General features: G+C 54.1%; 1 protein-coding gene across 2 annotated transcripts in view; it reads left to right on the top strand.

Annotated features, from left to right (window-relative positions):
* USP43 (ubiquitin specific peptidase 43) overlaps positions 1-27992 on the top strand; it is a 183937-nt gene that overhangs the window by 23918 nt on the left and 132027 nt on the right. For both annotated transcript variants that reach the window (XM_054047868.1, XM_054047867.1), the window contains exon 2: positions 6329-6469. In XM_054047868.1, the coding sequence (XP_053903843.1) occupies positions 6329-6469 (141 nt within the window). The remainder of the gene's footprint in view (positions 1-6328; positions 6470-27992) is intronic.

The following is a 27992-nucleotide window of genomic DNA, read 5'->3' as shown; positions in this document are numbered from 1 at the left end:
TTCTCCATGTCCCCGTGGGACGTGCATGGCTGGATTTCCAAAGGTGCGTGGCACCCAACCTGCACCCAGCAGGTCGAGCTGTCTTACACATCTGACCTCAGTGGTGTGTGAAAGGGGCCCTGTGAGATCTGGACTGGAGGGGTTGGGAGGCAGATGGCAGCTCTGTCTGGAGGAATGGGGACTCCATATTGCTAGTGGGAAGGCAAATGGGCCCCATGGTCTGTCTCGTGAGTTCCTTACAGCTGGTAGCTTCCTCCGGTTGGTTCCTCTGTATTTGTTGCTGTTGTTGAGGGCTCTTTACGGGTGTTGCTAGTGGAGGTCTCTGGGCGCTGTTGCTCTCCACCCCCAAGTTAACCCTTGGGCCCTCTGGGGTGCACCATTCTGCAGTGGTGGAACAGTTGCCCAGGCTCTGTGATCTGCCTGTGTAGAGAGAGGACAGTTTGCACTGGGCAGAGCCAGATCAGAAACAAGCTCTTCCTCTCCGTGGGATGGGAGCAGCTGTGAGGCGCCCCTGGGCCGGTTCCCAAACATCCCTGTGCCACTGATCACGAGTGGCGCGATGCTGAACGTGGCTTGTCTGGGCCCACACCGAATGCTCAGCTGTGATCAGTGCTGTGCCAGTGTTCAGACATGGTATGATCTGGGGCGGGCAGCAGGCCATCGAGACACCACCCTTGGGAGGAGATTCATGCATTGCAAGGCCAGAAGGGACGACTGATCATCTGACATAGGCTAGAGCACTGCCCCCAACCAGGGTGATGAGCCAGGCTCTCTTCAGCCCAGTTCAGGGGCCTTCCAGTAGTTCCCTTTGGGAGAGAAGAAGGGGATCAATAGCTCTGCTGTCCAGACCAGCATTCTCCCTCTGGGGGCCAAATCCTGACATCCTTACTCAGGGCAACTTGGGCTTATACAGACCTGCAGCCGGTCACTGTTTAGGAGCCCAGCTCTGTTCCAGCAGGGCCTGTGGTACTTCACAGGGCTACCCCTATGCACAGCGTTTAGTGCATCTGCTCGGTCTCCCAGGCAGTGGGATTAACCCTTGGCAGGAGCAGGTCTCTGCTAAGGACGTGGCTGTGGGTTCCCTGCTCTAGGCTGCAGCCTGTGCCCTGGGGGCTGTGTTACAGACGGAGAGCTGATGAGATACCCAGAAGCCAGTCCTCATTTGCCATCCGTGTCCAATGGTCTGTTGTCCCAGGTTCTCTCTGCACTGGCTGGTTCTAGCTGTACCTGGACCCCCTGCTCCCCCCAGCAGCCCATAGGACACTGAGCTTCCCAGCTGTGTATCCTGCTGTGGTGCAGGATGCAGGCAGGGCAGGAGAATCTCGGCTGGTTTGGCCGGGTTCTGGTTCTGGAGGGATCGCTCTGCCCTGGGGCTTCAGGCGGTGACTGATGGCGGATGTCCCTGAGGTTTGGGGACTCGCCCATCCTTCCTGCCAGCTCCACCACCCTGCAGCCTGGCTGCTGCGGGTGAGTGCTCTCTTCCTGACCACAAAGCCTGCCCACCGGGGGCTGCTCTGACGGGCAGCGGACCCGCTTCCGCCCAGTCAGCGAACTCATGCTCACGGGGCCTGGGAGCTCAATGCCATGCTGGGTGCAAGGGGATTACAAAGTGCCGGGGCCTGCTGTGGTGGTGGGGGTACTGGCCCCAGGGAGTTGAAAGCAGTCAGGCACCTGGCAGGGCTGCTGCTGGGAGCGTAACTTGGCTCAGGGGATAGGGACTGGGTCAGAGGTTCTGATCCAGCCCAGCCTGGTCCCTGTGACGCCGGGGGACTGGCTGCAATGAGCTGGCCTGAGCTGTGGTGATAGAGAGGAGGTGGGGGAGCAGGGACACAGGCTCCCCCATTCGCCCCCTGGCTGGCAGCACTCTGTCCCTGTGTGCAGGGGGCAGCGCCAGCGCAGGTGCTAGGAGCTCGCCCCCTTCTGGATACCCAGAGACCTTCAGGGCTCTGAATCTGGCACCGTTCCCCGATTTAGGGAATGGCCCGGGAGGACCGAGCCCCTCAGGACCAGGGCTGATCGCAGCCTCTCCTCTCTGCAGTGGGACCCGGGGCTGGGCTCAGCCTTCTGGAGAAGGTGGAGCCGTGGGAGCCCCAGGGTAGGCACGGGGAGCAGGTGGGCACGGCTGGTGCTGGCTCTGTGCTGCCAGAGGGTGAGAGCACAGCGCTAGGGATTAGGGCTGCTGAACCTGTTAGCTGCTCAGCATTCTAATTAGGACAGGTTTCATTACCGAGATGCACTGGCCACTCAACTTCAATTTGCAGAGCTGCTGAGCAGTGGGCCTCGCCAGGCGCTGAGCAGCCCGGGGCACGTCCCCGAGCTCACAGCTAAATTCAGCTCGGCTATTTATGGCTCAGGACAGCAGCAGCCTGGTTCCTGCAGGGGCTGGGGCGAGGGACTGCACTGGGGTGGGGGCAAATGGCCGGGGCTAGCGGTGCCAGTGGCGAGGGGGTCCCAGCGATGGGCACCTGGTTCCTTAGCAGCTGGGTGTCCCTTTCAAGGGGCCTAAGCGGGTGCGCTCGGGCCGGAGTCAGCTCGGGGAGGTGGGGGGCAGGCTGGGTGGGGTCTCTTCATAGCCACCTTCCCTTTCTGGTTGACTCAGCCGTGAGCTAATGCTGGCCCTTCCCCCAACTCAGCTGGCCCCTGGGGCACTGCCTCTGACAGGACTCCCCCGACTGCTCCATGGCCCCCTGGGTGCGACCTCCAATGGGGTCTCCCAGCCGCTCCCTGGCCCCCCGGAGCTATATCCAGTGCATTATTGCACGTATTTGAAATTGCCTCCGCACGCTGCATTTGTCCCCCGTGCCCTCCGCTTGCCCACGGAGCAAGGAAGCTCTGTGCGGCAGGAAGGCTCAGACCTGGGCTGGCACTGGCAACTGCTAGTGTCTGCTCCATTATGGGACCCCACTGTGCCTCCCACACACACCTCCTGGGAGGGGCTGGCGGGGGCAGGGTAGAGCCTTTTAGGTTCCTCCTAAATTCTATCTCACCTCTGCCCCCTCGTGCCCACTTCACCCTTGTGCCGTTCCCTGCCTCCCCCGTTCAGCCCGGCCTGGCTCACTTCCGAGCTGCCTAACCCTTGTCTCCAAGGTGCTGTTGATCTGCAAACCTGTTTTTCCAGCCCCCGAGTAAAGGTTAGGCAGCCAGGCAGCACAGGCTGGCGTCCTGTTGGCCACGGGCCTGTGTGGGGACTGCTGGGCTTCTCTGAAGGGATGAGGGGGACAATGCCTCCACTCCAGTGAGGACCCCGGAGACTCTGCTCCCCCCTCTCCTGGCTACCAAGCTGCTTCTTTCCTGTATTCAGCCCTGCCTGGCACCCTTCCCTGGCGAGGGCTAGTCAGGGAGTTCACTCCCCCAGGGCTGGAATCTGGGAGAGGCTTCTGGCCCCTGGCACAGGGACACAAAACCTTCCCCCTTGGGCTGCAGTCGGAAGGAGCCAGCACCACTCAGAGCACCCGCTGGGTGCCAGTCCAGCTGCAGGCAAACGGGACCCGTGTCACCCTCTGGCACTCGTTGCCAGTGCTGTCAGAAAGGCCACAGCTCCGTAACTTCCTTGCCATGCAGCTGGGTCCCCCAGGAAACACAACTGCCTTGCACTAAGGGCCAGACGTCTAACTCCCTTAGAGGATCAGGGCCTAGGGCAGAATTGCACCCTGTACTAATAGTCACTAATGGCCTGCGTCATGTCCTGGGCTGTCATAGCCATTCCCGCAGCTGGATCCATGTCATTCTCCTCCTCTTCAGGGTGGGGAAACTGAGGCACAGACTTGCCCGAGGTCATCCAGCCAGCGCGCATCTGTGAGAGCTGGGAATTGACACCCCCTGCTCCTATCTCCCAGGCTTGTGTCCTACCCTGGGACCATGCTGTCTCCCTGTCTGGTTGAGGGGCTCTGTGCTGTGGATGCCTGTGTGTGTGGGGGGATGTTAACTGGGATTTTGGGGTTGAAGGGGCTGCCAGTGTGGAAGCTGTCGCCAGTGCTCTGCTCTTTTTGCAGAGGCCCGTGGGGAGATCAAAGCAGGCTGCCTGTAAATAGACTGCTTTCCACCAGGCGTTGACGGCTCTCTAATTGATTTCTGGAGCAGCGTGGCGCGTTTCCGCGCAGCTGTTTGTTTTTACAAGGCTGGCGTGTTGCTTTCCACTTGGCACGCACGCTCCCGCTTGTGCTTTCGCTGCAGATTCCCCAGCACTTAGCAGCCCGGCCTCAGGTCTTCGAGTGTTGCACTTAATGAGTGTAATAGTGTCTAGAAACTGGCTCAGTATGCAGCAGTGTGTATGAAGAGAGAGTTAGCCTCCAGGCACCGGCCAAATGGGATGGATGCGGCTGTAGGTCCTTTGGGCTTCCGTGAGAAAATTGATAGCCTGGGTTCCCCGTGGCCTGGAAGTTCCTGAAATTAAAGCCCAGACACTGGACAGAGAGCAGGATGGTCCAGTGGTTAAAGCATTGGCGTGGGGCTTGGGAGATCTTGGGTTAGCTCCCAGCTCTGCCACAGATTGCTTTCACAACCTTTGTCATGTCACTTAATCTCTCTGGGGATAATGATATTAGTCAGTCTTGTCTGCTTTGGTTGGAAGCTGGGAGGGGCCAGGCCTGCCTCTCAGCAGGTGTATGTGCCCTCCCCTGGCGCTAGTGTCATGCTGTGAGTGAAGTATGTGATCTCTTTGCTCTATTGAGCGTGTCCACCATGCACAGGGACCTGCACTGCGCTGAGGAGACACCCACCGGCCCCCGTGCACTGGTCACAAGGTGTAGCATGGAGTTTTTCTGGGGATTGACTCTTATTGGCTTGCTGTGCCGCCCTGGTCAGGAGCCTGGAAGGCTTTGTCTGTCTACATTGCATTGTAAACCCGGGGCTGTGAGACTCCGCATTTCCATGCTGCACTGTAAACCTGGGCTTACCATTGCTGGAACCGGGTCTCCCAGCCGTGCTATCGTGTCCACACTGCACTGCATGGACCTTCTGCCTCGGGTCTGCAGCTAAACCTGTGTGCACACTGCACGGTGACAGGGCTTGGACCCGAGTCACAGCAGGATTCTGGATCTGAGCCCCCTCCTTCCCCCAGCAGGGTCTTGAGTGCTCACTGACCCGAGTCAGGCTGATGTGCGTGTAGACGGAAGCGGGGCTTGGGCTCAAACCTGAGTCAGAGCCTGGCTTAGTGTGCAGTGTGGACACACCCAAAGGGAACCTGCCTCAGCACATTGCAAACGCCGTTAGAAGGCTGCACTCGTAGAAAAACGCCTCTGGTAACAGAGACAATTATTTCCTTAAACTATTCCCTTTATTGGCAAAGAGCAGGGAAGAACAGCCCGGCTTCCTCCATAAACCAGAGACCCTGCAGCCCCTCTGGAGTGCCAGGAATGACTCAGAGGCTTAATTTGCACTGGAGCAGTGCAAACAACAGCCCTGAGATAAAAGTCAAACAGCTGGGGTGTGCAAAGGGGCTCAGCTCCTTAGAGGCGTAATTCAGGACCCTGAATTCCCTGCCTGTAGATTGCAAGCCATTGTTTAACCATCTTAACAGTAGGGAAACTTCCATAGTAGACAGCACTTGTGATAGCAAATGGATCCACTAAGCCAGATTCCCCTACATGGACTTTGGTGGAGTTACACTAGGGAATAACCTGGCCCATTGACTCAGTGTCTTCTCTCCCATTGCATGCCGGGCAGGCTGTTGCCCTCCAGCAGCTAGAAACCCCAGTCAGAGGTGGGCCGGGCAGGGCCTGGGGACTGGTGATGGAACACGCAGCTCCTTGGTCGTAGATCAATAGTCCAGTGTGGGCCTGGTCAAAAACACTCGGCTCTCTGATGGCCTCTGTGACCATCAGCTGGTGACCTTGGTGCCGTCTCTTGGTGGCCGGGTGTTCTGATCTGCGGGCCCCACTCAGTGGGGTAGGATGCAGCATCCCGTGCCTGCAGCATTGGGGACCAGGGTCTTTCTATCAGGGCAAGGAAGAGACAATTCCATGGGAGCTGCAAGCGGGGTTCGGCAGGGACCCGAGCTGGAGCTGGGTGAGCAGGGAGTTAGGAGGAGCTTGGATTTTGGTCTGAACAATTCTGTGCCCTGCACCGCCACAGACTCAGCGGGGAAGTGCCCCCTACAGGGTCACCAGCAAGGCTGCCTGGAGTGCAGAGGTCTCTCCTCCAACTCCTGGTTCTTCCCAGCCCCAGTTAGCTTGTGAAACGTGCCAAGATCAGCTCAAGGTGATGTGGCTGCAGGGAAGCAGGCCCATGGCATACTAATCAGCTGTGTGCCATCTCCCCTGAGCTTGTTTGTGTCCCGTCGGGCACCAAAGAGCTAATGCCAGTCCTCTGTCCTTGTCTTGTGTTGCAGAATATCGTTGCCAAGTATGGCGCTCAGTTCCGGGGGAACTCACAGCACGACGCCCTGGAGTTCCTGCTCTGGTTGCTGGACAGAATGCACGAGGATCTGGGCTCCTCGTCACCCAACCAGAAGGCTAGGACAGCGGGCAAGGTCAGTGTCCTCTACCCTCCCTTGCCAGACATCTCTGCACCCTCTCCCCAGGGCACTGCTGTTGTAAGGACCTGGCTGGGGTGTATGTGTCGCCACTGCCCTCTAACGGGTGGGATCAGAGCTGCTCAGCTGTGTGTCCTAGGCCCTGCACTGCTAACAGAGATTCTCCCGCAGTAAGGGCCTGCACTCTTGGGGTGGGGGAATTGGAGTGAAGTTCTGTGTGGCCGCTGTGTTACTGCAGCAGTGGGACAATGGAAAAGACCTGTAGAATGGCTGGGGTGTTTCCCTAACACTGGGGAATAGTCTCCGTTTACTCAGTGACTCTTGGTGGGGACGGGTGGAGTTGGGGGTGAGAACATGGCTGATTGGCCACTGTGCTGTTGGTATTTTCCTCCCGCCAGTGGAATGACCTGTGCCCCGGGCCCAGCCTTTTCCCGGTACGGATCGGCGTGGTTGTGCCATTGCAGTGTCAAGGCAGTGTGTGTCACCGCACCACCCGTGGGGAGTGGCTGCTGCCTACAGAGGATAAAAGACCTACTGCTGGTGCCAGCTAGCACAGCTCCTCTTGTAGCCCAGGAGACAGAGGGCACTTTCTCAAACCAGGTCTCCTGGGTTCTCTTCCCAGGGCATTGGGTGTATGGATGAGCTGGCGATCGTGGTGTTTGTGCCTGGGGCTTTGCTGCGACATATTGTGGAGCTTCTTTAGCTGGGGGAGAAGGGGCATTTGGAGATTCTAAGGCCACAGGGGACCATCTTGGTCTGACCTCCGGCATGGCAGTGTCCGAGCAGCCCTCAGCCAGCATTCGGGTCGGGGAGGAGCTGGGTCAACACAGCACATGCAGCTACTGCGAAGGGGCTCGTGTGCCTGGTGGGGGCTGTGCAGCATCGCAGACACACTGAACTCACTGTGTGGGGTGGGGACAGGCCCGGCAGGGAGCAGTTCCCTTTGTCACAACACACTGGCCTAGCCTGTCCATGGTTATAGCCCTGCCCCTCTGTTCAGTCACGCCCCCTGGAGCCTGCCCCTGTTTCACAGGAGCTCCTGCTTTCCCTGCAGCCAGTTCTGTGAAGCTGGGGGCCAGCAGATCCCTTTAATGCCTCCCTTCTTACAGCGCCCCTGGGGTAGGGCGGGGTCATCCCTGTTTTACAGATGGTGACATTGAGGCACAGAGTGAGACTATGACTTGCCAAGTCATTGGCAGAGACAGGATTAGAACTTGGGGCTTCCTATCTCCCAGATCCCTGCTTGAGCTGGATCTGGGCTGAGCTGGAACCTGGGTGCCTCCTTCCTGACCCTTCTAACCTGGCCAGTGGCGACCCCTGCATGAGCATCATTTGCAGCAGGAGTCCTTGTGCATGGCACATCCACAGGGTAAGCCCTTTGGCCCTGGTCTTGCTCATCCAGTGTGGTTTTGGGGCAATGCAGTGGAGGTGTCGGACTTGTTGATGCAAGGCACTGAGATCCCCCTTTCCAAGGCTATGTTGTCACCCTGCATGGGATCCCATGTGACGGGAACTGCCTGGGTCCGCAGCAAAGGGAAACCACCCTAATAACAAGAATCTCTTGCATATACCTCCTGCCTTCCCATGTCATCTTAGAGCTCTTTGCCAGCCATGTACCTAGCACTGAAATGCAGCCACCGCTGGGGTGGAACTCAGCAGTTCTGTAACTGTGCACAGCAACACTGCACCACAGTTTAAAACAGGAAGTGAAGGAGGCTGTCATGCACAGGGTGGCTGGGTGGGCAGACTGTAATTAGCCAAGCTGGGTTTCGGGCTACAGTGGAGAGACCGGTTTAACGAATCTTGCCCCTTTTGGGTAGGGAAATATCTGTGACTAGAAATAGGGTTTTACAGGTAGGCTCGTTATTTGGTCAGTGGTTTGTGGGAGCATATCTCAACCCAGGGCTTGCCTGGAAGTTGCCCAGCCCCATGTATAACTCTCACACCAGTCCTAGATCCTGCCATGCTGCTCTGGTAGAATGCTACCTCCGCTGTGCACAGGTGCGACTGACTGCACGCAGCCCCAGTGCATTGGGCCCACTGAGTTTTGCTACTCAAAAATTCATGATCTGCCTTGTTTGACTGGTTTCCTAAACCACATGGGATAGTTTCCTCTTCTTGACTGGTTGATTCCCAGACCTGCTAAGAGTTCTGAGTGGCTGTGAGAACAGATCCTGTGAATTCAGATCTGCCACACCTTCTTGCTCTGCAAACCCTTCTCCTGCTTCCCTCTTCTTTCCTGGCCCAGATATGGAACCAACCTCCCACTCCCACCCTGGAGTCCCTCCGCATCATCCGACCCACAGACTCTGTCAGTCACCCGCCCTCTCCAAGGTGACCCCTCGCTCAGCACATCCTACCAAAGAGCTGGCTGGCCTGGTTGTGGCTGCGGCCTGGTCTCGCCATGGGATTCGGCCAGCAGCAGTCAGCAAGCGAAGCCCACACGGAAGCCATGATTTACACCAGTAAAGTTTCCTCTGGCTTGAAAAAGGTGTGAGCTCAACTGGTGCAAAGCGGATGGCTGTTGCTAGGGCAGGCCAGGACAGCCTGGGGGTTTGTGGAGTCTCCCTCTGTCTTCCTGGCTGATGTTCCTCAGCTTCCACAGCCTTCATGGACGCTGTGTGGACCACGCAGGGGGCCTGACCCTCTGGCTGCCAAGACTGGGCACACCTGGGGGGGGACCCCCCCCTCAGCGTTTGCCCCCAAACCTGTACTGAGGTTGGCCCCAAAGCATTCCTGCCATGGGTGGATCTTGCAGGACTGCCAGCCCAGTGTCTGCGTCGTGCCAAGGGCCTGGTTTCTCTGTGGGCTCTGCCCCTGTGGTGGCAAGGCTTTGGGAGCTGGTTCCAGCTGGCGTTGCTCTGCCCCTGGTGTGAGTCCCCCCTGCCCAATGGGGGGAACCCATGTCTCCATGTGGCTGCTAATCTTGCAATGCAGGATGTTCTCTATCATATCCCCCCCAGTGCTGACCTCTGGCATGGTGCTAAGGGGGTGCCGTGCTGCAGTGCGGGGTGCTCTCCCCTCATTCTGGGCCTTAGATCTGACCATATGGAGTCATCCCATTCTGAGGACCAACCGGTATGGCTAGAATAAAGGGAAATGCCCCCCCGTCCCGAAGAGAGAGAACCAGCTAATGGTTAGAGCAGGGTAGTGCGCATCTGGATTCCTTGGTACTGTATCTCTCTCTGCCAGCGACTTACTGCATGACCCTTGGGCAAATCACATCTGCTCACTGTGCCCCACCTGCAGCATAGGGTTAGTGCCCCTGGCCTGCCCCCGGGGGCCTTGCAAAGCGCTCTGAGGTACTGGCTGCAAGGGCCTATACCTGGACGAAGGATCGTCGCTGTTGTTCAAACAGCTTTGTGCGTCACGGGGACTGCTCAACAGCAATACCCAGAACCGGACAGCTCAGACCCCATCCTGCTGTGTCCTGTGGAGGGAGGCTCGGGACACACCGACCATCCTGTGGGCTGGGCAGAGAGCAGGCACAGCAGAATGGGGGGTCTCCAAGAGAATGGGCTGCCTCCATCCATCCCAGTGACCCCCACCTTCAGAGGCACAAGGGAGTCCACTAGCTTGAGCACAGAGGCAGCGCGCCTGCCCATAGACAGCTCGGGGCCATGAGAAAAGTGGGAGAGGCAGGGGCCGGGGAAGCCAGAGAGCTGGTGGGAGCAGGGCCTGACGCAGGCAGCTGTCACTGCTGGAGCACTCAGCAGATTTAACGAGGTTCCTCTGCCTTCATCTGGCCACGGCCCCCACGCTGCGCCTTGTGCGGGCCGCAGGCCCCTCAGGAGGGCCCCTGACCCCGTTTCCATCCTTGGCTGGGCCCTGAATGGGGTTGTCAGGCTGGGACCCAGAGAGAGACAATAGGGGAAGGCAGAGCTTTGAAAGCTGCTGCTCCCCCATTGTGTGCTCTGGCTTCGGGAGGCTGGGCAAGCGGCTGGGGCTGAATGGTGTCTGAGCTGGGGCTGAAAGGGGATGGCAAATAATGTGCTGCTTGTGATTCGTGGCACATAGTTGCTTGGCTGGCCCTCTGCCAGCCACACATCCGCCTTCGCGGGCACCCTGGCCTTAGGAGGGGTCTGGCTTTGGGCTGTTCCTCCTCCACCCGTTCAGTCACCTCAGGGAGGCGATGTCCTTTCAGATGGTGCTCAAACGCGGGGCGCAGGGTTGGGCATCTGAAGGGGAAGACTGTGAAAAGGGGAATTCTGGCCCAGTGGGTAGGGCCCTAGCCTGGCACTTGGGAGACCCGGGTTCAAGTCCCTGCTCTGCCCCAGACTCTGTGTGACCGTGGGTAAATCCCTTAACTTCCCCGTGCCTCAGTTTCCTATTTATGGAATAGGGATAATAGCATTGCCCCGCCTTGTGGGATAAACATCTCAATCCTGGCCTGCCAATCCAGTCCCGGTGCCCACATATCCCTGCCAGTGAATGCACCTCTTTCCTCACCCGCTGCTACGCCAGCTCCTACCCACTCTGGGAGCATGGCTCTTCTACAGACCACTGGGGATAAGGCTGAGCCCCGCCACACTCATTTCACCTCTGACCACGCACCCTGCTCTGAAGTGGGGTCTCTAGTGAAGCGAAGCTGAGGCTTAGCGCCCGGCACAGGGCAGCCTGTCACTGCTCGTGACCGGCAGGATCCCAGCCATGCTCGGTGCAGACATCTCCGCTGCCCCGCTGGGGACCAGCAACTAATGCAAGTTCCTGGGCGGCTTCATACAGGTTAATTCTGTGGGACATTAAAGCCTGTGCTGCTCAGCCACCATCGGTGCGTTTGCCAGCACTTCCCTCCCCGCGACACTCCAGTGCCCATTAACAACCCCAAAGTGCCCGTTAGAAGCAGAGGCAAAACATCGCCGTGCGTAAGTTTGCTTGGGGGAATTGGCTTTGTAGCTATTCTAGACAACAGCCCAGTGCCCAGCAGCAGGCCGGGACTGCCTCCTGGTGCTGTGTGCCACCCCTTGGCTACATGCTGGTCTTGCTCCTCCCCCTCCCTAGCTCCAACGAGGTCCTAGAACAGAACATGAGAACGGCCATGCTGAGTCAGACCAGTGACCCACGGGGCCAGGTGTCTGGTCTCTGACACTGCCCAGTATTGGAGCTTCAGGGGGAGTGTACAGAACAGGGCGATTTTGGAGAGATCTGCCCCTGTGTTCCCCTCCCAGATTCTGGCAGCCAGAGGTTTAGGATTGGCCTGAGCACGGGATTACATTTGGCTAATGGCCATTGATAGACCTATTCCCCATGAACTTACCCAGTTCTTCGTTGAACCCAGTTATAGTTTTTGCCTTCACAACATCCTCTGGCAATGAGTTCCACAGGTTGTCTGTGCGTTGTGTGAAGAAGTGTTTCCTCTTGTTTGTGTTAAACCTGCTGCCTATTTATTTCATTGGGTGACCCTTGGTTCTTGTGTTGTGTGAAGGGGTAAATAAAACTTCCTTATTCACTTTCTCCACACCAGTCATGATTTGTATAGACCTCAAACATATCCCCCCTTAGTCGTCTCTTTTCCAAGCTGAACAGCAATAATCTTTTCACTCGCTCTTTGTATGGAAGCCATTCCATGCCCTTCTCTGAACCATGTCCAGTTCCACTGTATCCTCTTTGAGATGGAGCGACCCGAATTGGACAAAGTATTCCAGGGGTGGGTGCACCATGGATTTATGTAGTGGCATTATATTTTCTGTCTTATTTTCTATCCCTTTCTTCATAGTTCCTAGCCTTTTTGACTGCTGATACGCACTGAGCTGAAGTTTTCAGAGAACGATCCACGATGATTCCAAGATCTCCTTCTTGAGCGGCAACAATCAATTTAGACCCCATCAGTATATAGGTCTAGTTGGAATCATTTTTTTCCAATGTGCATTACTTTGCACCTATCAATGTTAAATTTCATCTCCCATTTTGTTGCTCAGTCACCCAGTTTTGTGAGATCCCTTTGTAACTCTTTGCAGCCAGAAAATGTGCCACTCTGTTGTTCGCTCCCTTTTTCCAGCTCCTTAACGAACAGCACAGGAACCAGCACAGATCCTTGGGGGTTCCCGCTGTTTACCTCTCTCCATTGTGAAAACTGTCTATTTATTCCTACCCTTTGTTTCCTATCTTTTAGATCCAGGAGATGATCTTCCCTCTTATCCCATGACTAAGTTTACTTAAGACCCTTTGGCGAGGGACCTTTTCAAAGGCTTTCCGAAAGTCCAAGTACACTATATTCACTGGGTCCCTCTTTTCCACATGCTGACTCCCTTGAAGAATTCAAACAGATTGGTGAGGCGTGACTTCCCTTTACAAAAGCTGTGTTGACTCTTCCCCAGCATATCGTGTTTATCTCAGTGTTGGATAATTCTGTTCTTCGCTATACTTTCTGCCAATTTGCCTGTCCATTACAAGCTGTTTCCTCGCTGTGTAAGCCAGCACTTGCATCCTGCGTTCTGAAGAGGAATAGGTGCTCAGTCAAGCAGGGCCGATCCAGCCGTTAACGTATCCCCCCGTCCCCTGCCTCCTAGCTTCCACACGCTCCTCAGAGAGAGGATTACAGTTCAGATCTATTCAGAATCTTGACCACCCGTGACGGCTACCATCTCCTCCAACCTGCAGCCCTCATGGCGGGGGAGCACAGCATAACTCAGCGCCTCTCATTTCCATAGGGCCTGTCAGCTCGAAGCGCTTTGCAAGCTCCAGACAGGCTCTGATCTCACACCCGCTTTCCAGCCGTGTTGCGCTGCCAGCTTTGATGGGTAATTGCCAATTCTTCTTCGAGTGCTGGTCCCTATGTGTACTCCACATGGGGGATACGCATGCACGCCATGCACCTGAGGCCAGGATGTTTTGCAAGCAATGCCCGTTGGTCTGCACATGCTTAGTCTAGTTGAATAGTGTTTTCCCCCTTTTAATTTCCCCCTTTTAATTCCCCCCCTGGGGATTTCCCCCCCGAGAAGTCTGGGATTATGCCCAGAGTCCTGGGGTTCATAAGAACAGCCCTACTGGGTCAGACCAAAGGTCCATCCAACCCAGTATCCTGTCTTCCAACAGTGGCCAATGCGAGGTGCCCCAGAGGGAATGAACAGAACAGGTAATCATCGAGTGTCCATCCCCTGTCACCATTCCCAGTGTCTGGCAGCCAGAGGCTGTTCAAAAACAGTGTTTCCTGCCCTCGTTCCTTTTCGGTGAGGGACGAACATCAATGCTATCTCCATGGCCTGGGTGAGGCTCATGTTTCTGCCAAGTGCAGCAGCTGCTACTTTTTTCCCTCAGGACTTGTGTGGGTGGGGAGCTGAGACTCAGAAAACATGGGTCAGATCTGGGCTGGGTACCCCCCAGGGTACATCAGTCTCAGAAAGTGGGCAGCGCCCCTCTGAGCATGAGCTTGGGAACAGAGGCTAGGACTGTTAAGCCGAAGGAGAAGGCTTGAGAGCAAGGGGCATGGCCATAGACAATAAGGACAAGCCATCTTCGTCTAAGTCTGCCCTGAAGAGAAAGGATCCCTCCCCAGCCCCGTCAAAGTCACGAGAGCCAGCACGCACGGGTGCTAAGGACTTAGACAGGAGAAGGAGGCACCCAAGGGTTCAGATTCGAGAAGTCTGACATCAGCTGTGATGGTGAAAGCTCAGGATAAACAGCTCCTGGTGCGCCCATCCCTTCTAGAGCAGCTGCTCCCACCCCAGGAGGGCGGAGAAGCGTAACTTTGTTCCATCCAAGAGAGGAGAGTTTCTGTTCTCTCACCCGCTGCCTAAGTCGGTGGCGCAGGCGGCTCCAGAGCAGACCAAGCCCCAGCCCCCCAAGGCTGCTCCCTCTGATAGGGGGCAGAAGTCACTCTATCTTCTCTTCCACTTCCCTCCAGTTCCGGATCTCAAATGACCAGGCCCTCTTGGCCAAATCTGATTTTACTAGTTACACAAAGTGTATGGAATTTAAGGCCAAGGTCTCTAAAGAGGATAGAGCCCGCTTCCAGGCCTTAGTGGATAAAGGCAGATTGGTGGCCAAAACTTCCCTCCGAGTATTTTTGGTCCCTCCAGCATCCCTGGAGAGAGGGGCAGGAGTGGGGGGTTCCTGTGCTGCATGTCCCCCACCTCCCTCTGGCTTGGGTTTAATTCTATTCCACTGGGGCACTATTCTCGCAGGGGTGTGAATCGCTGGAACCGTCGGCCCTCTGCATTCCCCTGCAGCCGCGGTTCCCTGGAGCACAGCTTGGGCTGTGCTTGTGCCTGGCTCCCCCAGCTCAGCGCTGTGCTTTAGACAGCATTAGCAAGTTTCATTAGCCCCTTTGCATGCAGCTGCCCCCGTCCCCTGTGTTGGGCCGGGCCGGGCCTTCTTCCTGCAAACAGGACCTCCGTGTGAGGGCATGGAGAGGGCTGGGTTCTCTCTCCTAGTCTCTGGATCCCGGTCCTGGCCTCCCTCTGTGTAGCCATTAGGTTCTTAGCCCCTGCACTTTGGGGACGGACCCTGGGCAATGCCTGGCTGAACTCACCAGCTGCAATGGGTCCCCCGTCTCTAAACACTAAGATCCTGGAGCTGACACCTGGGGGAGGCCTGCAGGGGCTGAGGGAATGGAGGGGGCATGGCTGCAGGAGGGGAGGAGAGCCATGCCATGCGTCTGAGAGCACCCCTGCTCAGGGTGCTGAGCAAGCATGCCTTGCTCATCCCTAAACACCTCCCCATGCTGGGCCCCATGGGGTCCACCCCTCCTGGGCAGGCTGCCCAGGTCGTCGTCCTACCCCCTCTGCTCTTTTCCAGTCAGGACCTCAGGCTGGGGATGAGGGTGGAGGTGGAGCTCCCTGTCCCTGAGGGGCAGGAGACTGACAGCCTTCGGGACGGGCTCCCGCTCGATTTCATTCCGATTGCAGGGAGGTAACACTGCTCCTGCTGGGAATGGCAGCGCGGGCGCCCGGGGCATTGCAGGGCCTCTGTCGTGTACTGAGCTCCCACTGGGACCTAGAGGTGGCACTGAGCCCGTCAGAGAGATTGTGGCGATCCCCTGGGAATTAGGGATGTTTAGGAGTGAGGGGGGTTGGCTTCCTTAAGGGAGAGGGGCAGGAGGTGAAGCCAGTCTGGGCCAGGCCCTACGTGGATCTGGTGGTGTCTTGGCCAGGTTCCTACTGCCCACCCCGCCCTCCCCTCCCCCCTTGTAGGCAGAGCAGGATCGAATGGCCCCCAGGGACTGAGCTCCCCGCTGGCCCCAGAGGACAGGGTACAGCATGTGTGGGGGGAACTTGCCTGATGGTTGCCCCACTGGGCAGGTTCGAGGGATGAGCAGAGCCCCCTGTCTCCAGAGCCATCAGTCTGGCACCTTCCACCAGCCCCAGCTTCACCGAGATCTTAAAGAAATCCAGTGGGCAGGGCATGGTGCTTGCAGGGCTCCCACGGCAGGGGCAGGGGCAGGGGCAGGGGCAAAGACCATGCCCCTTGTGCCCTGAGGGTGAGGGGGCACCGGGCTCGATTCCCCAGGGGATGGGTCCCTTGGCTTCATGGTTAGGCTGGGGTTGTGCTGGGCCAGGGCAGTCGGAAAGCCCTAGCTGCAGTCCCGGGCCTGCTGGGCTCTGCCAGCAGAAGCAGCCAGTTCAGGAGTTGGGTGGTGAGCCCGGCCAGGCAGGAGAGGAGCAGGGCTGGGCTGCCCACCTCAGCTCGCCCTAATCCCTGCCTGCGTTTTGGCAGTGGGCTCTCTGGTTTGATCCCATTTTACCAGCAGATTATCCCCTTTCCTGGGATCCTGAGTTCCTCCCTCTGTGTACGTACACACAATGTCTCATCAGCCTGGCGCAGGCAAGGGGCCCCCGGAGCCTCACCAGTGCCAGAGAAATCCCTGCTGAGGGACTCTGGCATTTGTAAAGTGAAACCCACCCGCCCATCTCGCCCCCTGCTCTCTCGGCTCCCAGAGGCATCACACCCACTGGGATTTTCCCTGGCAGGGCTGGGCTGGGTAGTCCTGGGCTGGGAGACCTCCAGCATTATCCCAGCCCTGCAGCAAGTGCTGCTGGTGGTTCCCTCTGTGCTGATGCGGAAACAATGCCCCTTTGTGGTCCGGGTGGCTTGTGCTCATTGAAGATCCCATGGCAACTTTTCTCCAGTTGAATGAACGCAGATCTCCAGAGTCCTGTGCCGGTGCTGCAGCAGACCGTCCTCTTCCCCGGGCATGGTCCCTGGGGATGGGCTGACTGCAGGGGTTTTGCAGTGACGCTGGAGGGCGTGTGCTGGGGACAGAGGCTGCTAGATTCTGGGATTGGAGACCCCTGGATGCAGCAAGTCCTTCCCCAGCCTGCAGTGCCGACAAGACCCATGTCCCTCTGTGGCCGGAACCAACCCAGCTCTACCCATGGCAGAGGCAGGAAAAGAAGCCAGGAGTCCTGACTCCTAGGTCGCTGCTCTGGTACCCTGGCTTTGGGTTCACACTTCCTGCCCAGCCTGGACTCCCTGGGAGGTGCTGGGTCTGCTTTTGCCCAAAGCCGGTTGGCCCTGTTCAGACTGTGCTTGGTGGTCTCTGCTCCCTGCTGCCCAGCTCTGCCTGGCCCTGCAGACTGTAACTCCTCCAGACAGAGCGTATCGTTGAGGAGTGACTGTTACACCTCCAGGTGCACTCTGTCATGTGTGGGTAGCATAGCAGCACAGCCACGCAGCTGTTGCATCCGTCGCTAGGCACTGCATCTCCCAGTCCCTTTGGCCTCCAGTCATCTGCAGGCACAGCAAGCCCCCAGCACTGGCCCCACACCGTCTCCAGCCATAGGAACACAAGGCCTGGCGCAGCCTACTCAGGGGTGGTCGGAGCGTGCCCGCTCACGGCTCTGGGAGGCAGCCGGGAATTTGCATTAGACGGGCCGTGCAGCTGTTCTCATGGACGCGGGAGCATCCTGTTAGACCCTCCAGTCCCCTCCCTGGGGTAGCGCACGGCCATTCAGTACTGCACGTTTACTGGGGCATTGCTCAATCTAGTTTTAAATGGGCCAGCACATCCCTTGGGATGCTCTGCACAGAGTTGGGGGTCAGGAAGGGTCCCAGCTGTGCAGCCTATCCTGTCCCTTTCTCCCCCACCTAGTTCCAGCCCCGATGAGGCACACTCTTATCGCCTCCCCCGCTTTGGCTGTGCACACCCCAGGCTCCGGGGGAGCCGAAGGCACTCGGCACCTCTCAGGATTGGGCCATAGATAAGTTGGAAATTTTTTGCTGAAACTGCTTTTGGTGGAAAACAGCGACGTGCCCAAACAGGGCGTTTTGCGGGAAAGGGGTCGTTTCCATGACGTTTTCGGCTCAACAAAATGTTGGAAAGCAAAGGGTTGAAATGGTTGTAATGTTTCGGAAATGAAAAGTTCTGGTTTTCTGAACGGGGTGGGAAGGCACGTTCATGGTGTGTGTGTGTGTGTGTGTGATGGGGGCAATGAGGGGGAGGGTGATTCTCCTCTTTACGCCACTCCAGGGGGTGCAATGGCGAGCACAAGCAGGGCCATATCTTTAACGGCAGTGACGGGGAGGCAGGATAACCGGCAGTCTCCATAGTCTCTCTATGTTCCCCATCTGCACAATGTGGTAATAGCACTGCCCTGCCTCAGAGGGGCATTGTGAGGATTAATGCATTACAGAGTGTGCGGTGCTCTGATACCAGGTCGGTGGGGGCCAGAGAAGTACCTACCACAGATAACTAGATAGAGACACACCTGGCAAAACAGTAGGTCAGGACTGAAGTGCATCAGCAGAACTGTGTGGGCGCTGTGCCGGGGGTCGCTGCAGATCAGCAGTGGCACAGCAGTGCAGGCTGGTGGAGAACCCACCCGTACCATGCATAGCTCCAGTCATTCCCATCTGCTCCAAGTCCTTCGGCGAAGGAACGGGAAACCCCCTTGATCACACGGACCGGTTGGTTCGTTTCCCTGGGATCTGCAGTGGAAATGGAATACGATGGCTGGTCAAACGCCAGAGGGATCAGGTAAAGCGAGATGGAGAGGCAGTTCTGCCTCCCGCTGCTGTCTCAAGTCTCTCATCTCAACATCGGTTGCATGAAACTTTAAGGCATCAAAGGCGACAGCTGTCCTGAGAGCTCATGCAGCAGGTACAGCTGCAGCTACCGGGGGAAGGGAGAAGTAGATGAAAATTCTGCAGTGTGTATCAGGGCTGGGAAGGTGACAGCGCCCTCGCCCTGGGAGGAGAGAGCGCCCTCTCCAGTCGTGCCCAGCACATTGCAGGAAACCTCCAACAATAAGCCCATCTGCCCATGGCCAAGCTCTCCCCACTGGCCCAGGTAGGTCTGCTTCCCACCTGCCAACCCATCAGCAAGATGTGCTGTGAGCAGAGAGATGGAGCTGCTGGGGGATCATTATAGCATCCTCCGTGCTGGCAGCAGCATCCAGCATGCTCAGCACATTGCCGATCCCTGCTCCACTGCAGACAGCTCCCACGCCAGAGGATGGGCCCGGGCTTCATGGCCATCCAGGAGGCGGGGCAGACGGACTGAGATCAACCAAGTCTCCAGGGAGTCATCAACCTGCCTGTTTGTGTCCTGCTGAGCCAGAGCAGATTGTCAGTGCTGGCTTCTTAAGGGTTTTGTGTCTGAGGGCCTGCTCCTGCCCCTGCTGTTAAGTAGCTGCAGGGTTCTGCCCCAGAGGGGCCTGCACTTCAGTGACAGGTGTATTTAATGTTCCTCAGTCCTTTGGGATTGTTCAAGAAGGAAGATGATATTATGGAAACCAGAAAGTTGGCAGCCCCAGCCCCTACCTCAAGACAAACAGTGGTTGCAACCAGCAGCCAGTCTTGGGGATCCATTAACTTCCTTGCAGAAATGAGCTGAAACCAGAGTCTCTGCCCTGAAATTTCAGGGCTGGGAGGAGCGGCTCACAGTGGAATCCCAGGACCTAAAACCCACTTCCCCTACAGCTTTGGTCCCAGTTTGGATGCAGAAGGATCAGGTACCTATATGAAGTATTTTCAAGGCCATTAGTAACTAAGGAGGATGTTAGACAACATCTACTAGGGATAAACCTTTTGAAAGCTGCAGGCCCAGCACCCAAGAATCCTAAAAGAGTTGGCTGAGGAGATCACTGACTCACTGATGTTAATTTCTATAAATCTTTGAATACCAGGGAAATTGCAGAAGACTGGAAGAGTGCTAATGTTTAGCCAGTATTCAAAGAGGGAAAGTAGGAGGGCCCAGGTAACTATAGGCTGGTGAGCCTGACATCAGTAATTGGCAAAATAATGGAAATACTGATAAGGGGATTCAGCTGATAAAGAATGAATGGCTAGGAATACAATGAATGCCAGTCAACATGGTCTTATGGGAAATAGATCTTGACAGACAAACCTGATTTCATTCTTTGAGGAGATTGCAAATTTGGTTGATAAATGTAACTGGGTAGATGTAAAATACTTAGACATTAGTGAGGCATTTGACTTAGTACAGCACAGTATTCTAGGGTGACCAGATGTCCCGATTTTATAGGGACAGTGCCGATTTTGGAGTCTTTTTCTTATATAGGCTCCTATTACCCCCCTCCCCGTCCTGATTTTTCACATTTGCTGTCTGGTTACCCTACAGTATTCTTCTTTAAAAAAATAACACTATACATTATCAATACAGCACGTGTTAAACGGATTAAGAACTGGCTAACTGATAGATCACAAAAACTGTAGTTGTCACTGGGGACTCCTCATCAAATGGGGATGTTTCTAGTGGGGTTCTGCAGGGATCAGCAGAAGACCCAACGTTACTCAAGATTTTCATCAATGACCTGGAAATAAGTATAAAATCGCTGCGGATACAATCTGTGGCTGAGTAAACAAGGAGGACAGGGCCATCATACAGAGCGATCTGGGTCACTTGGTAAGCAGGGCCTGCTCAAACAAAAGGCATTTTAATACAGTCAAATACAAAGCACTACATCTAGGAGCAAGGATGGAGGCAAAAGCCTGCAGAATGCGGGACTGGATCCTGGATCGCAGGGACTCTGAAAAAGATTGAGGGGTCACAGTGGACAAACAGCTCCACGTGAGCTCCCAATGCGATGCTGTGGCACAGAGGGTTAATGCCATCTTTGGAGGTGTAAACGGGCATGGCGAGTAAGAGGAGGGGGTGATTTTACTGCTGTGTCCGGCGTTGGTGAGACCGCTGCTGGATCCTGCGGCCAGCTCTGGTGTCCACGTCCTAAGACGGATGTTGAAAAATTGGAGAGGGTGCAGAAAAGAGCCACAAAAATAATATGAGGGCGGGAGAAAATGCCATGCAGGAGAGACTCAAGGAATTTGTCTTATCAAGCATGTGGGGCGGGACCAGAGGACCTCTTGAGGGCCCTTCCCACCCTACATTTCTGTGACAATCGAGAGGTGACTTGATTAGCGTCATGGGGAGGGAAAACCGGGTACGGAGGGGCTCTTTAACTGAGCAGAGAAAGGCAGAACAAGAAACAAAGGCTGGAGACTGAAGCCAGACATGTTCCGATGCGAAAATCTTGTGCAACTGTTTACAAGCCGAAGGATTAACCATTGGAACCAAGTGCCAAGGGAAGTGGTAGATGCTGTCTCTTGATGCCTTCCAGGAAGAGATGCATTAGTCAGCCCCAACTCACTGGGCTCAATACAGGGGTAACTGGTTGAAATCTAATGGGCTGGAGATCAGAATTCAGACCCCTTCTGGCCTTATTTTCGATGACTCTGTGGGGATGTGGCTGGAACCTTGTGAGAACAGCAGCTCCCAGGAGATTTCCAATGCTCGGCATCTTGCTGATCTCAATGAGATTTCTGCCGTCCGGGGTCAAAATCTGGTGGGAACAGCTCACAGGATCTCGGCATTGTCTAATCCAGAGACTGGCTGGCCTTGCACATCCCAGCCTGACCCTCGGCTGGATCGAAACCCTCACACTGCTTCCTGGGCCCAGCGGGGCAGTTAGCTTAGGGATGTGTTTCCTGGGGCAGAGAGGCAAATTCTAACCAGGAAGATCAGTCAGAATCCAGCCCAGAGGTGCCTTATGAAATCAGGACACTCTCCAGCTTGGTTTATGTCCCTGAGTCCTTCTGCACTGCACTGATCCCTCTTTCCAGGTGCCATTCTCTGGGGGGAGCCCATTCATCCTATTGGACTTGGCCCCCCCACCCCCCATGCTTGAGGCACACTCACATTCTGTCCCTGTTCACTGCTTTCAACCTAAAAATGCTCTCTCGTTAGGACATCGCTAGCTCTTTAATGTCCCAATGCCCATTAGGGGGTTGCACCAGGGATGAGTTTGGCCCTGGTTGTATCTCAGTACACTCCTTGCTTGTCACCCAGGGGTCTCTTCAGCCATAGGAAGGGGACGGCACCCATCTCAGGTACAGGTGCCAACCGGGGATGGCGTTCCCAGCGGGCAGCTGTGCTGCTCATGCAGTGGTTGGCTGTGGGGTAGGGGACACCACTGGTTGGTTAGTTGCTCGGGATTTTGTGGCTTTTTTCCTATTTAGCCATGTGTCAAGTGAGGCCGGGTCAATGTCTGTGGCTGTTGCTAGCCAATTGACAGCTCCAGGACCTGCATCGGAATGAGAAGCCGCCGGGAACTCAAAGCAGACTTTAGCCAGGCATCTGTGGCATGAGCCATCCTGGATGTCACTCGTGCGCTGTGTCCTAGATGCTCTGACTGGTGCTGCCGGCGGCGAGACATCTGGGCCGTTATTGTCACGTCTTAGCTCTGAGCCCAGGGGAAAGAAATGCACCCTTCATGTTAAAACAGCTCCGGCCTGTTTCCTCCACAAGAGAGCAGCTCTCCCCGGGTAGGAGAGCGCAGTGCCGAAGAGCGAGCGCAGTCTGCTTCTGAGCCGGCCTGCCCAGAGCTGCACTTTAAAACCCATTCCCCCCCGAGGCTGCTTACATCTTTAATGTAGCTGAGGTGCTGTGTGTGTGCTTATGCAAGTGTAGCTGTCTCGGTGAGTCCTGAGCTCTCCCTCTTCCTGTGCCTCTCTCCCCCGACAGCTGTCTCTCAAAATCAGACAGTTACTGCAAAGACAACTCACAGTAATACTGGGTGAGTTACTGTTGCTGTGAATTTTGTCCAGAGGAGTGGCCGAAAAGCAGATGATGTTGCAACTATAAAATCATGATGACCATGGAGAAAGTAAATAAGGAAGTGTTATTTATTCCTTCTCATAACACAAGAACTAGGAGTCACCCAATGCAATTAACAGGCAGCAGGTTTAAAACAAGCACAAAGGAAGTATTTCTTCACACAACACACAGTCAACCTGTGGAACTGCCAGAGGATGTTGTGAAGGCCAAGACTATAACAGGGTTCAAAAAAGAACTAGGTAAGTTCTTGGAGGATAGGTCCATCGATGGCTGTTAGCCAGGATGGGCAGGAATGATGTCCCTAACATCTGTTTGCCAGAAGCTGGGAATTAGCGACAGGGGATGGATCACTTGATGATTCCTTGTTCTGTTCATTCCCTCTGGGGTACCTGGCACTGGCCACTGTCAGAAGACAGGATAGTGGGCTAGGTGGGCCTTTGGTCTGACCCAATGTGGCCGCTCTTATGTTTTTATGTTAAGTATTTACACTCTATTTCTGACCTCTCCAGCCGAGAATCCTTTACTGTTTCCAGTAACCTGAGACACTGTTTCTCCTGTGAGGTCACTGGATGGAGACCAGGATGATATTAGCAGGACGCTGCTCCTAATTTGGAGTTTGGGACAGGTTGTCTCACATGGGAACATGGGAAACCTACAGACCCATGTGCCCATCTAGTCCAGCCTCCATCATCAGCCAGCAACAGATACTTCAGAGAAAGATGCAAGAACTCCCACAGTAGGCATTTATGGAATAACCTGCCCACAAGCACAATTCCCTCCTGCCCCCAATAGTCAGAGAATGACTAAAGCCCTGAAGCAGGAGGGCTTAAATCCCTTCCAAATAGCTCATTCATTTTAGTATTGCCTATTGCCCTGCTGGATACTCTTGTTATCATTGTCTAATTCCTTTCTCGGTCTTGCCTGAGCAATATCTGTCAGTGACTTCTGCTGGCTAATTGTCAGTTGCGTGAAAAAGCGTTTTCTTGAATCTGTTTTAAGTTCCCCACCTTTCAATTTCACTGACTTTCCCCTTGTTCTTGGATTCCGACACAGGCTGATGTCTAGGCTTGGCAGAATTTGATTTATTTTTTATTATTTTTCAACTGATAATATCAAGGTTTATTTTAAAGCATTTTTTTCTATTTTTATTCATTTTAAATTTTCACAGTTGTGGGAATAATGGTGGTGGGGTCAGATAATGACCGTAAAAGTTGAGATTCAAAAATAGAGCTTTGTAAACAATTAAAACAGAAATTATTAACCTCACGTGTCCACACATACAGAGTAAATATCCTGCAATCAACAAATTGTACCTCTTTTCACTATTCATTCGCTATCCTTTTGTAACAAGCCTAATTCAAAAGTCTAAATCATTGAAATTTGACTCTAATATGTTCTCACGCAGGATTTTGCTTACTTTGTCTGTAAATTTTGATGATTACCCTGGAAATGCTTTTTCGCTGGTTTGTGTGTGTCCGGTGAAATCGACGTTGTTTACTGACGTTTACCAATAAAAATCGAATCCTTCCAAACCTAGTGATACCCTCTCTGGGCCGCTAGCCCTTCTAATCTTCTGGAGCTGAAGTGCTCTTGGTTTGTTACAGGTGTGCTTGGAGGTGACTGATCATTTCCGCTATCCAGTATATTTCCCCTTTTTATCTGGCTTTTTGTCCTTGCATAGTGATTCCTGTGTTGGTTCCTTTACACAGCTGTTGAAAGTGCTCTTGCCCAGTATTACAGCTCAGAACTGCTAAATCATGTTACTTTTTCATTGGTTTAAATTCTTTCTAAACATGCCCTTAGGAGCTGTAACAGCTGCCTTCCTAGTTTGGAGTAGATTTCCCTTCCGCACGTATAATTTATCAATATTGGACACCCCCTATCATAGTATCTGAGCCCCTCACAGTCAGAAGCTATTCATCCTCCCCCTCCTGTGAGGCAGGGGCAGGGCTGTTCTCCTCCTTGTACAGATAGGGATCTGAGGCACACAGAGACTAAGTGACTTGCCCAAGGTCACACAGGAAGTCCGTGGCAGAGCATAGAATTAGAATCATGGAATATCAGGGTTGGAAGGGACCTCAGGAGGTCATCTAGTCCAACCCCCTGCTCAAAGCAGGACTAATTCCCAACTAAATCATCCCAGCCAGGGCTTTGTCAAGCCTGACCTTAAAAACCTCTAAGGAAAGAGATTCCACCACCTCCCTAGGTAACCCATTCCAGTGCTTCACCACCCTCCCAGTGAAAAAGTTTTTCCTAATATCCAACCTAAACCTCCCCAACTGCAACTTGAGACCATTACTCCTTGTTCTGTCATCAGGTACCACTGAGAACAGTCTAGATCCATCCTCTTTGGAACCCCCTTTCAGGTAGTTGAAAGCAGCTATCAAATCCCCCCTCATTCTTCTCTTCTGCAGACTAAACAATCCCAGTTCCCTCAGCCTCTCCTCATAACTCATGTGCTCCAGCCCCCTAATCATTTTTGTTGCCCTCCGCTGGACTCTTTCCAATTTTTCCACATCCTTCTTGTAGTGTGGGGCCCAAAACTGGCACAGTACTCCAGATGAGGCCTCACCAATGTTGAATAGAGGGGAACGATCATGTCCCTCTGTTGGAGAAAAACAAGTGGAGTGCAGTCCACGCCATCCTCCAGATTATTAATGAAGATATTGAACAAAACCGGCCCCAGGACCGACCCCTGGGGCACTCCACTTGAAACCGGCTGCCAACTAGACATGGAGCCGTTGATCACTACCCATTGAGCCCGACCATCTAGCCAGCTTTCTATCCACCTTATAGTCCATTCATCCAGCGCATACTTCTTTAACTTGCTGGCAAGAATACTGCGGGAGACTGTATCAGAAGCTTTGCTAAAGTCAAGGAATAACATATCCACTGCTTTCCCCTCATCCACAGAGTCAGTTATCTCCTCATAGAAGGCAGTTAGGTTAGTCAGGCATGACTTGCCCTTGGTGAATCCATACTGACTGTTCCTAATCACATTCCTCTCCTCTAAGTGCTTCAGAATTGATTCCTTGAGGACCTGCTCCATGATTTTTCCAGGGACTGAGGTGAGGCTGACTGGCCTGTCCTTCCTGAACAGTTTATATCCATCCATGACAGTACTCCAGTCATGTGAGTTATCCCACCAACTCTCTCTTATTCCAAGGCCTCTATTGAAGCCAGGTCTCTAGTCCCAGGGCAGTGGTCTAACCACTGGACTGTCCTTCCTTTCTGATAATTTCTCTCTAAGCAGTGCCCCTCCGGTGGGTGTGGGCAGGGGGTTAGGAAGTCTGGGATTGCTATTCTCTGGGTTAGGAAACACGCTCATTATTTTATTTTTGTGTTCTTAATACAATCTTTCTTAAACCATCTCTGCTTGGCTTTCTTTTCCTTTTTTATTGGGTTCTCTTTAGTTCCACTGATGTCCTACTTAGAGTCCTTGGCAGCTGTGTTAAAAATGCCATTTAACTTTCCAAGCACTAGATTTATGCCACCGGATGTAAGACAGTGATTTTTTATTCAAGAAAGCATTGCTCATATTTTCTATCCATGGGCTTTTCAGGATTTGGTCGTATTTTTCTTTCTGTCCCCTGGGCCCCTATAAATCTGACAGGAGGTTTAGGGAGATTTGGGGAAGTATAATTTTTCACTATCCCTTGTTTTGATTTATTCATACATGGAACAATTTGCTTGTGACCTGGCAGCTGTGATTGAGATTTTACTATTAAGTGCATCAATGTCTCTGCTAAGGAACGCGGCTACTGCTTGCAACCAAATGTGTCTCTGCCTGTCGAGTTACCTCTTACTTTCTCATTCGGGCTGCACAGGCTCAGGTTGTTACACACAGTCGCTCCTCTCTTGCTATTTGTTCTAGCAGCATTATTGTGATTAGTGCCCTGTTTTAATACACGGGCACAGGAAAGGGCCCATTATCCAGCCTGCTCTGTTGTTTCTATAGGACTTGCCATTATCTACAATTGAACAAAGTGCCGTAAGCCCATTTCATTAGGTCTCTTCACATGTTTAACTTTAAACCCATGCTGAAGTGCTTCCGGGGCCATCATCAGGTTTTCAGTTTATTGCATCCCAGTAATTTCCATAGCAAAGGTGCCTGCTTTACAAGGAAGACTTCATCCCTGCACCTGCCAGCCCTGCAAACTCAGCCTGGCATCTGAGAGTCAAGCTGGGTGTACTGTTTAGGAATCGGGGAGTATCCTTTTAAAGAGTGTGTTAGCCCTCCAGTGGTGATCACCGTGTTGTGCGTTCAGAACCCTGCAGGTGCAGCGGTGTGGCTATGTAACGGGGCCTTGTGTGTTGTGTACAGTTAGTAAACCCCGTTATTCTGCCTCTGCTGCGCCCCGTGGGGTTCCTCCATATTACGTTTGCATAAAAAGCAAATGACACAACACGGGGCTCCTTCCTCAACCTGCATCACCGACTGTAAGAAATTCAGCCATCTTGCTCAGGAGTCTTTGAGTGCTTCGATTTGTCTGCCCAGGTGTAACTGATCTGAACGGGGGACTGGAGTTTCAAAGGAGCTCCACTCCCATTTAAGCAGTGTAGTAAAGTGGGCATCGAGGGGTTAACTGGGCTACTCAGAGTATTATGGGTTGGAACCATGCTCCACCGTCCCTTACTCCCTGTTTAGGCAGTGGGAGTTTCTAGTTCTCTCCCCTTTGTGATGCAGTTAATAAAGCAGCGAGTTCCCAGCCTGCAGTCTGGTGAGCAGACAGGTTTTTTTGCACCTTTTACAAAAAGCAGGTTCTTCTCAGGTATGCTCAATACTCAGCGGTTTCTAGTCTGGCCTGTTTTTTGCTACACTTGACCTTGTTTCTCTCAGTTGCTCCCATGGGTGCCGTTCTAATGATGGGTGCCCTGGGTTTGAGCAGCAGCTGGCATTGTAGTTCTTGAGTCATTTAACCCTGCTCAGAGCGGGTTGACAGGATGCATTGGTTCAACTGCTACCAGCTGTGTCACCAGTTCTTGTGATTTTCTCATGAGTCTCACGACATCTGATGTGTTTCTTAAAGTCCCAGCTCCTGGAGGTTGTTGGAGTATATGTCTCAGCTTGCATTAGAAAAAAGAGAGAGAGAGAGAGAGAGAGAGAGAGAGTGTTTCTAGCACAAATAATTGTGAAGAAAAGCTTGAAAATCTGGAAGGGAGTGAAAAAAGCTTGAAATATATATTTTATTTTTAAAAAACGTTGTGATTTTTAAGCCAATGTGGGGATTGTTGTGGCCTCATGGATGATTTGGGAACGGCTGGGGTTGGCGATGCTGTGCCAGTGGCCTCCAGGGCTTTGCATACGCTGGCGCTCCAGAAACCGTGTCTAGCATCATCAGCGCAGCACTGGGGGTAGCCATGGTGGGCAATCTGCAGGGAGAAAGGCTAGTGAGGAGGAGGCCTTTGTAGGCATTGCTGACGCCGCACAAGATGGGACAAACTCCGGCTCCCTCTCTCTTGGCCAGGCTGGCTCTGCTGGGCTAGACGTGCCCTTGCCACTGAAAT

Source organism: Malaclemys terrapin, chromosome 13 (assembly GCF_027887155.1).
Source record: "Malaclemys terrapin pileata isolate rMalTer1 chromosome 13, rMalTer1.hap1, whole genome shotgun sequence".
In the NCBI taxonomy this organism is placed as follows: domain Eukaryota; kingdom Metazoa; phylum Chordata; order Testudines; family Emydidae; genus Malaclemys; species Malaclemys terrapin.
This window is presented reverse-complemented; position numbering and strand designations above follow the sequence as displayed.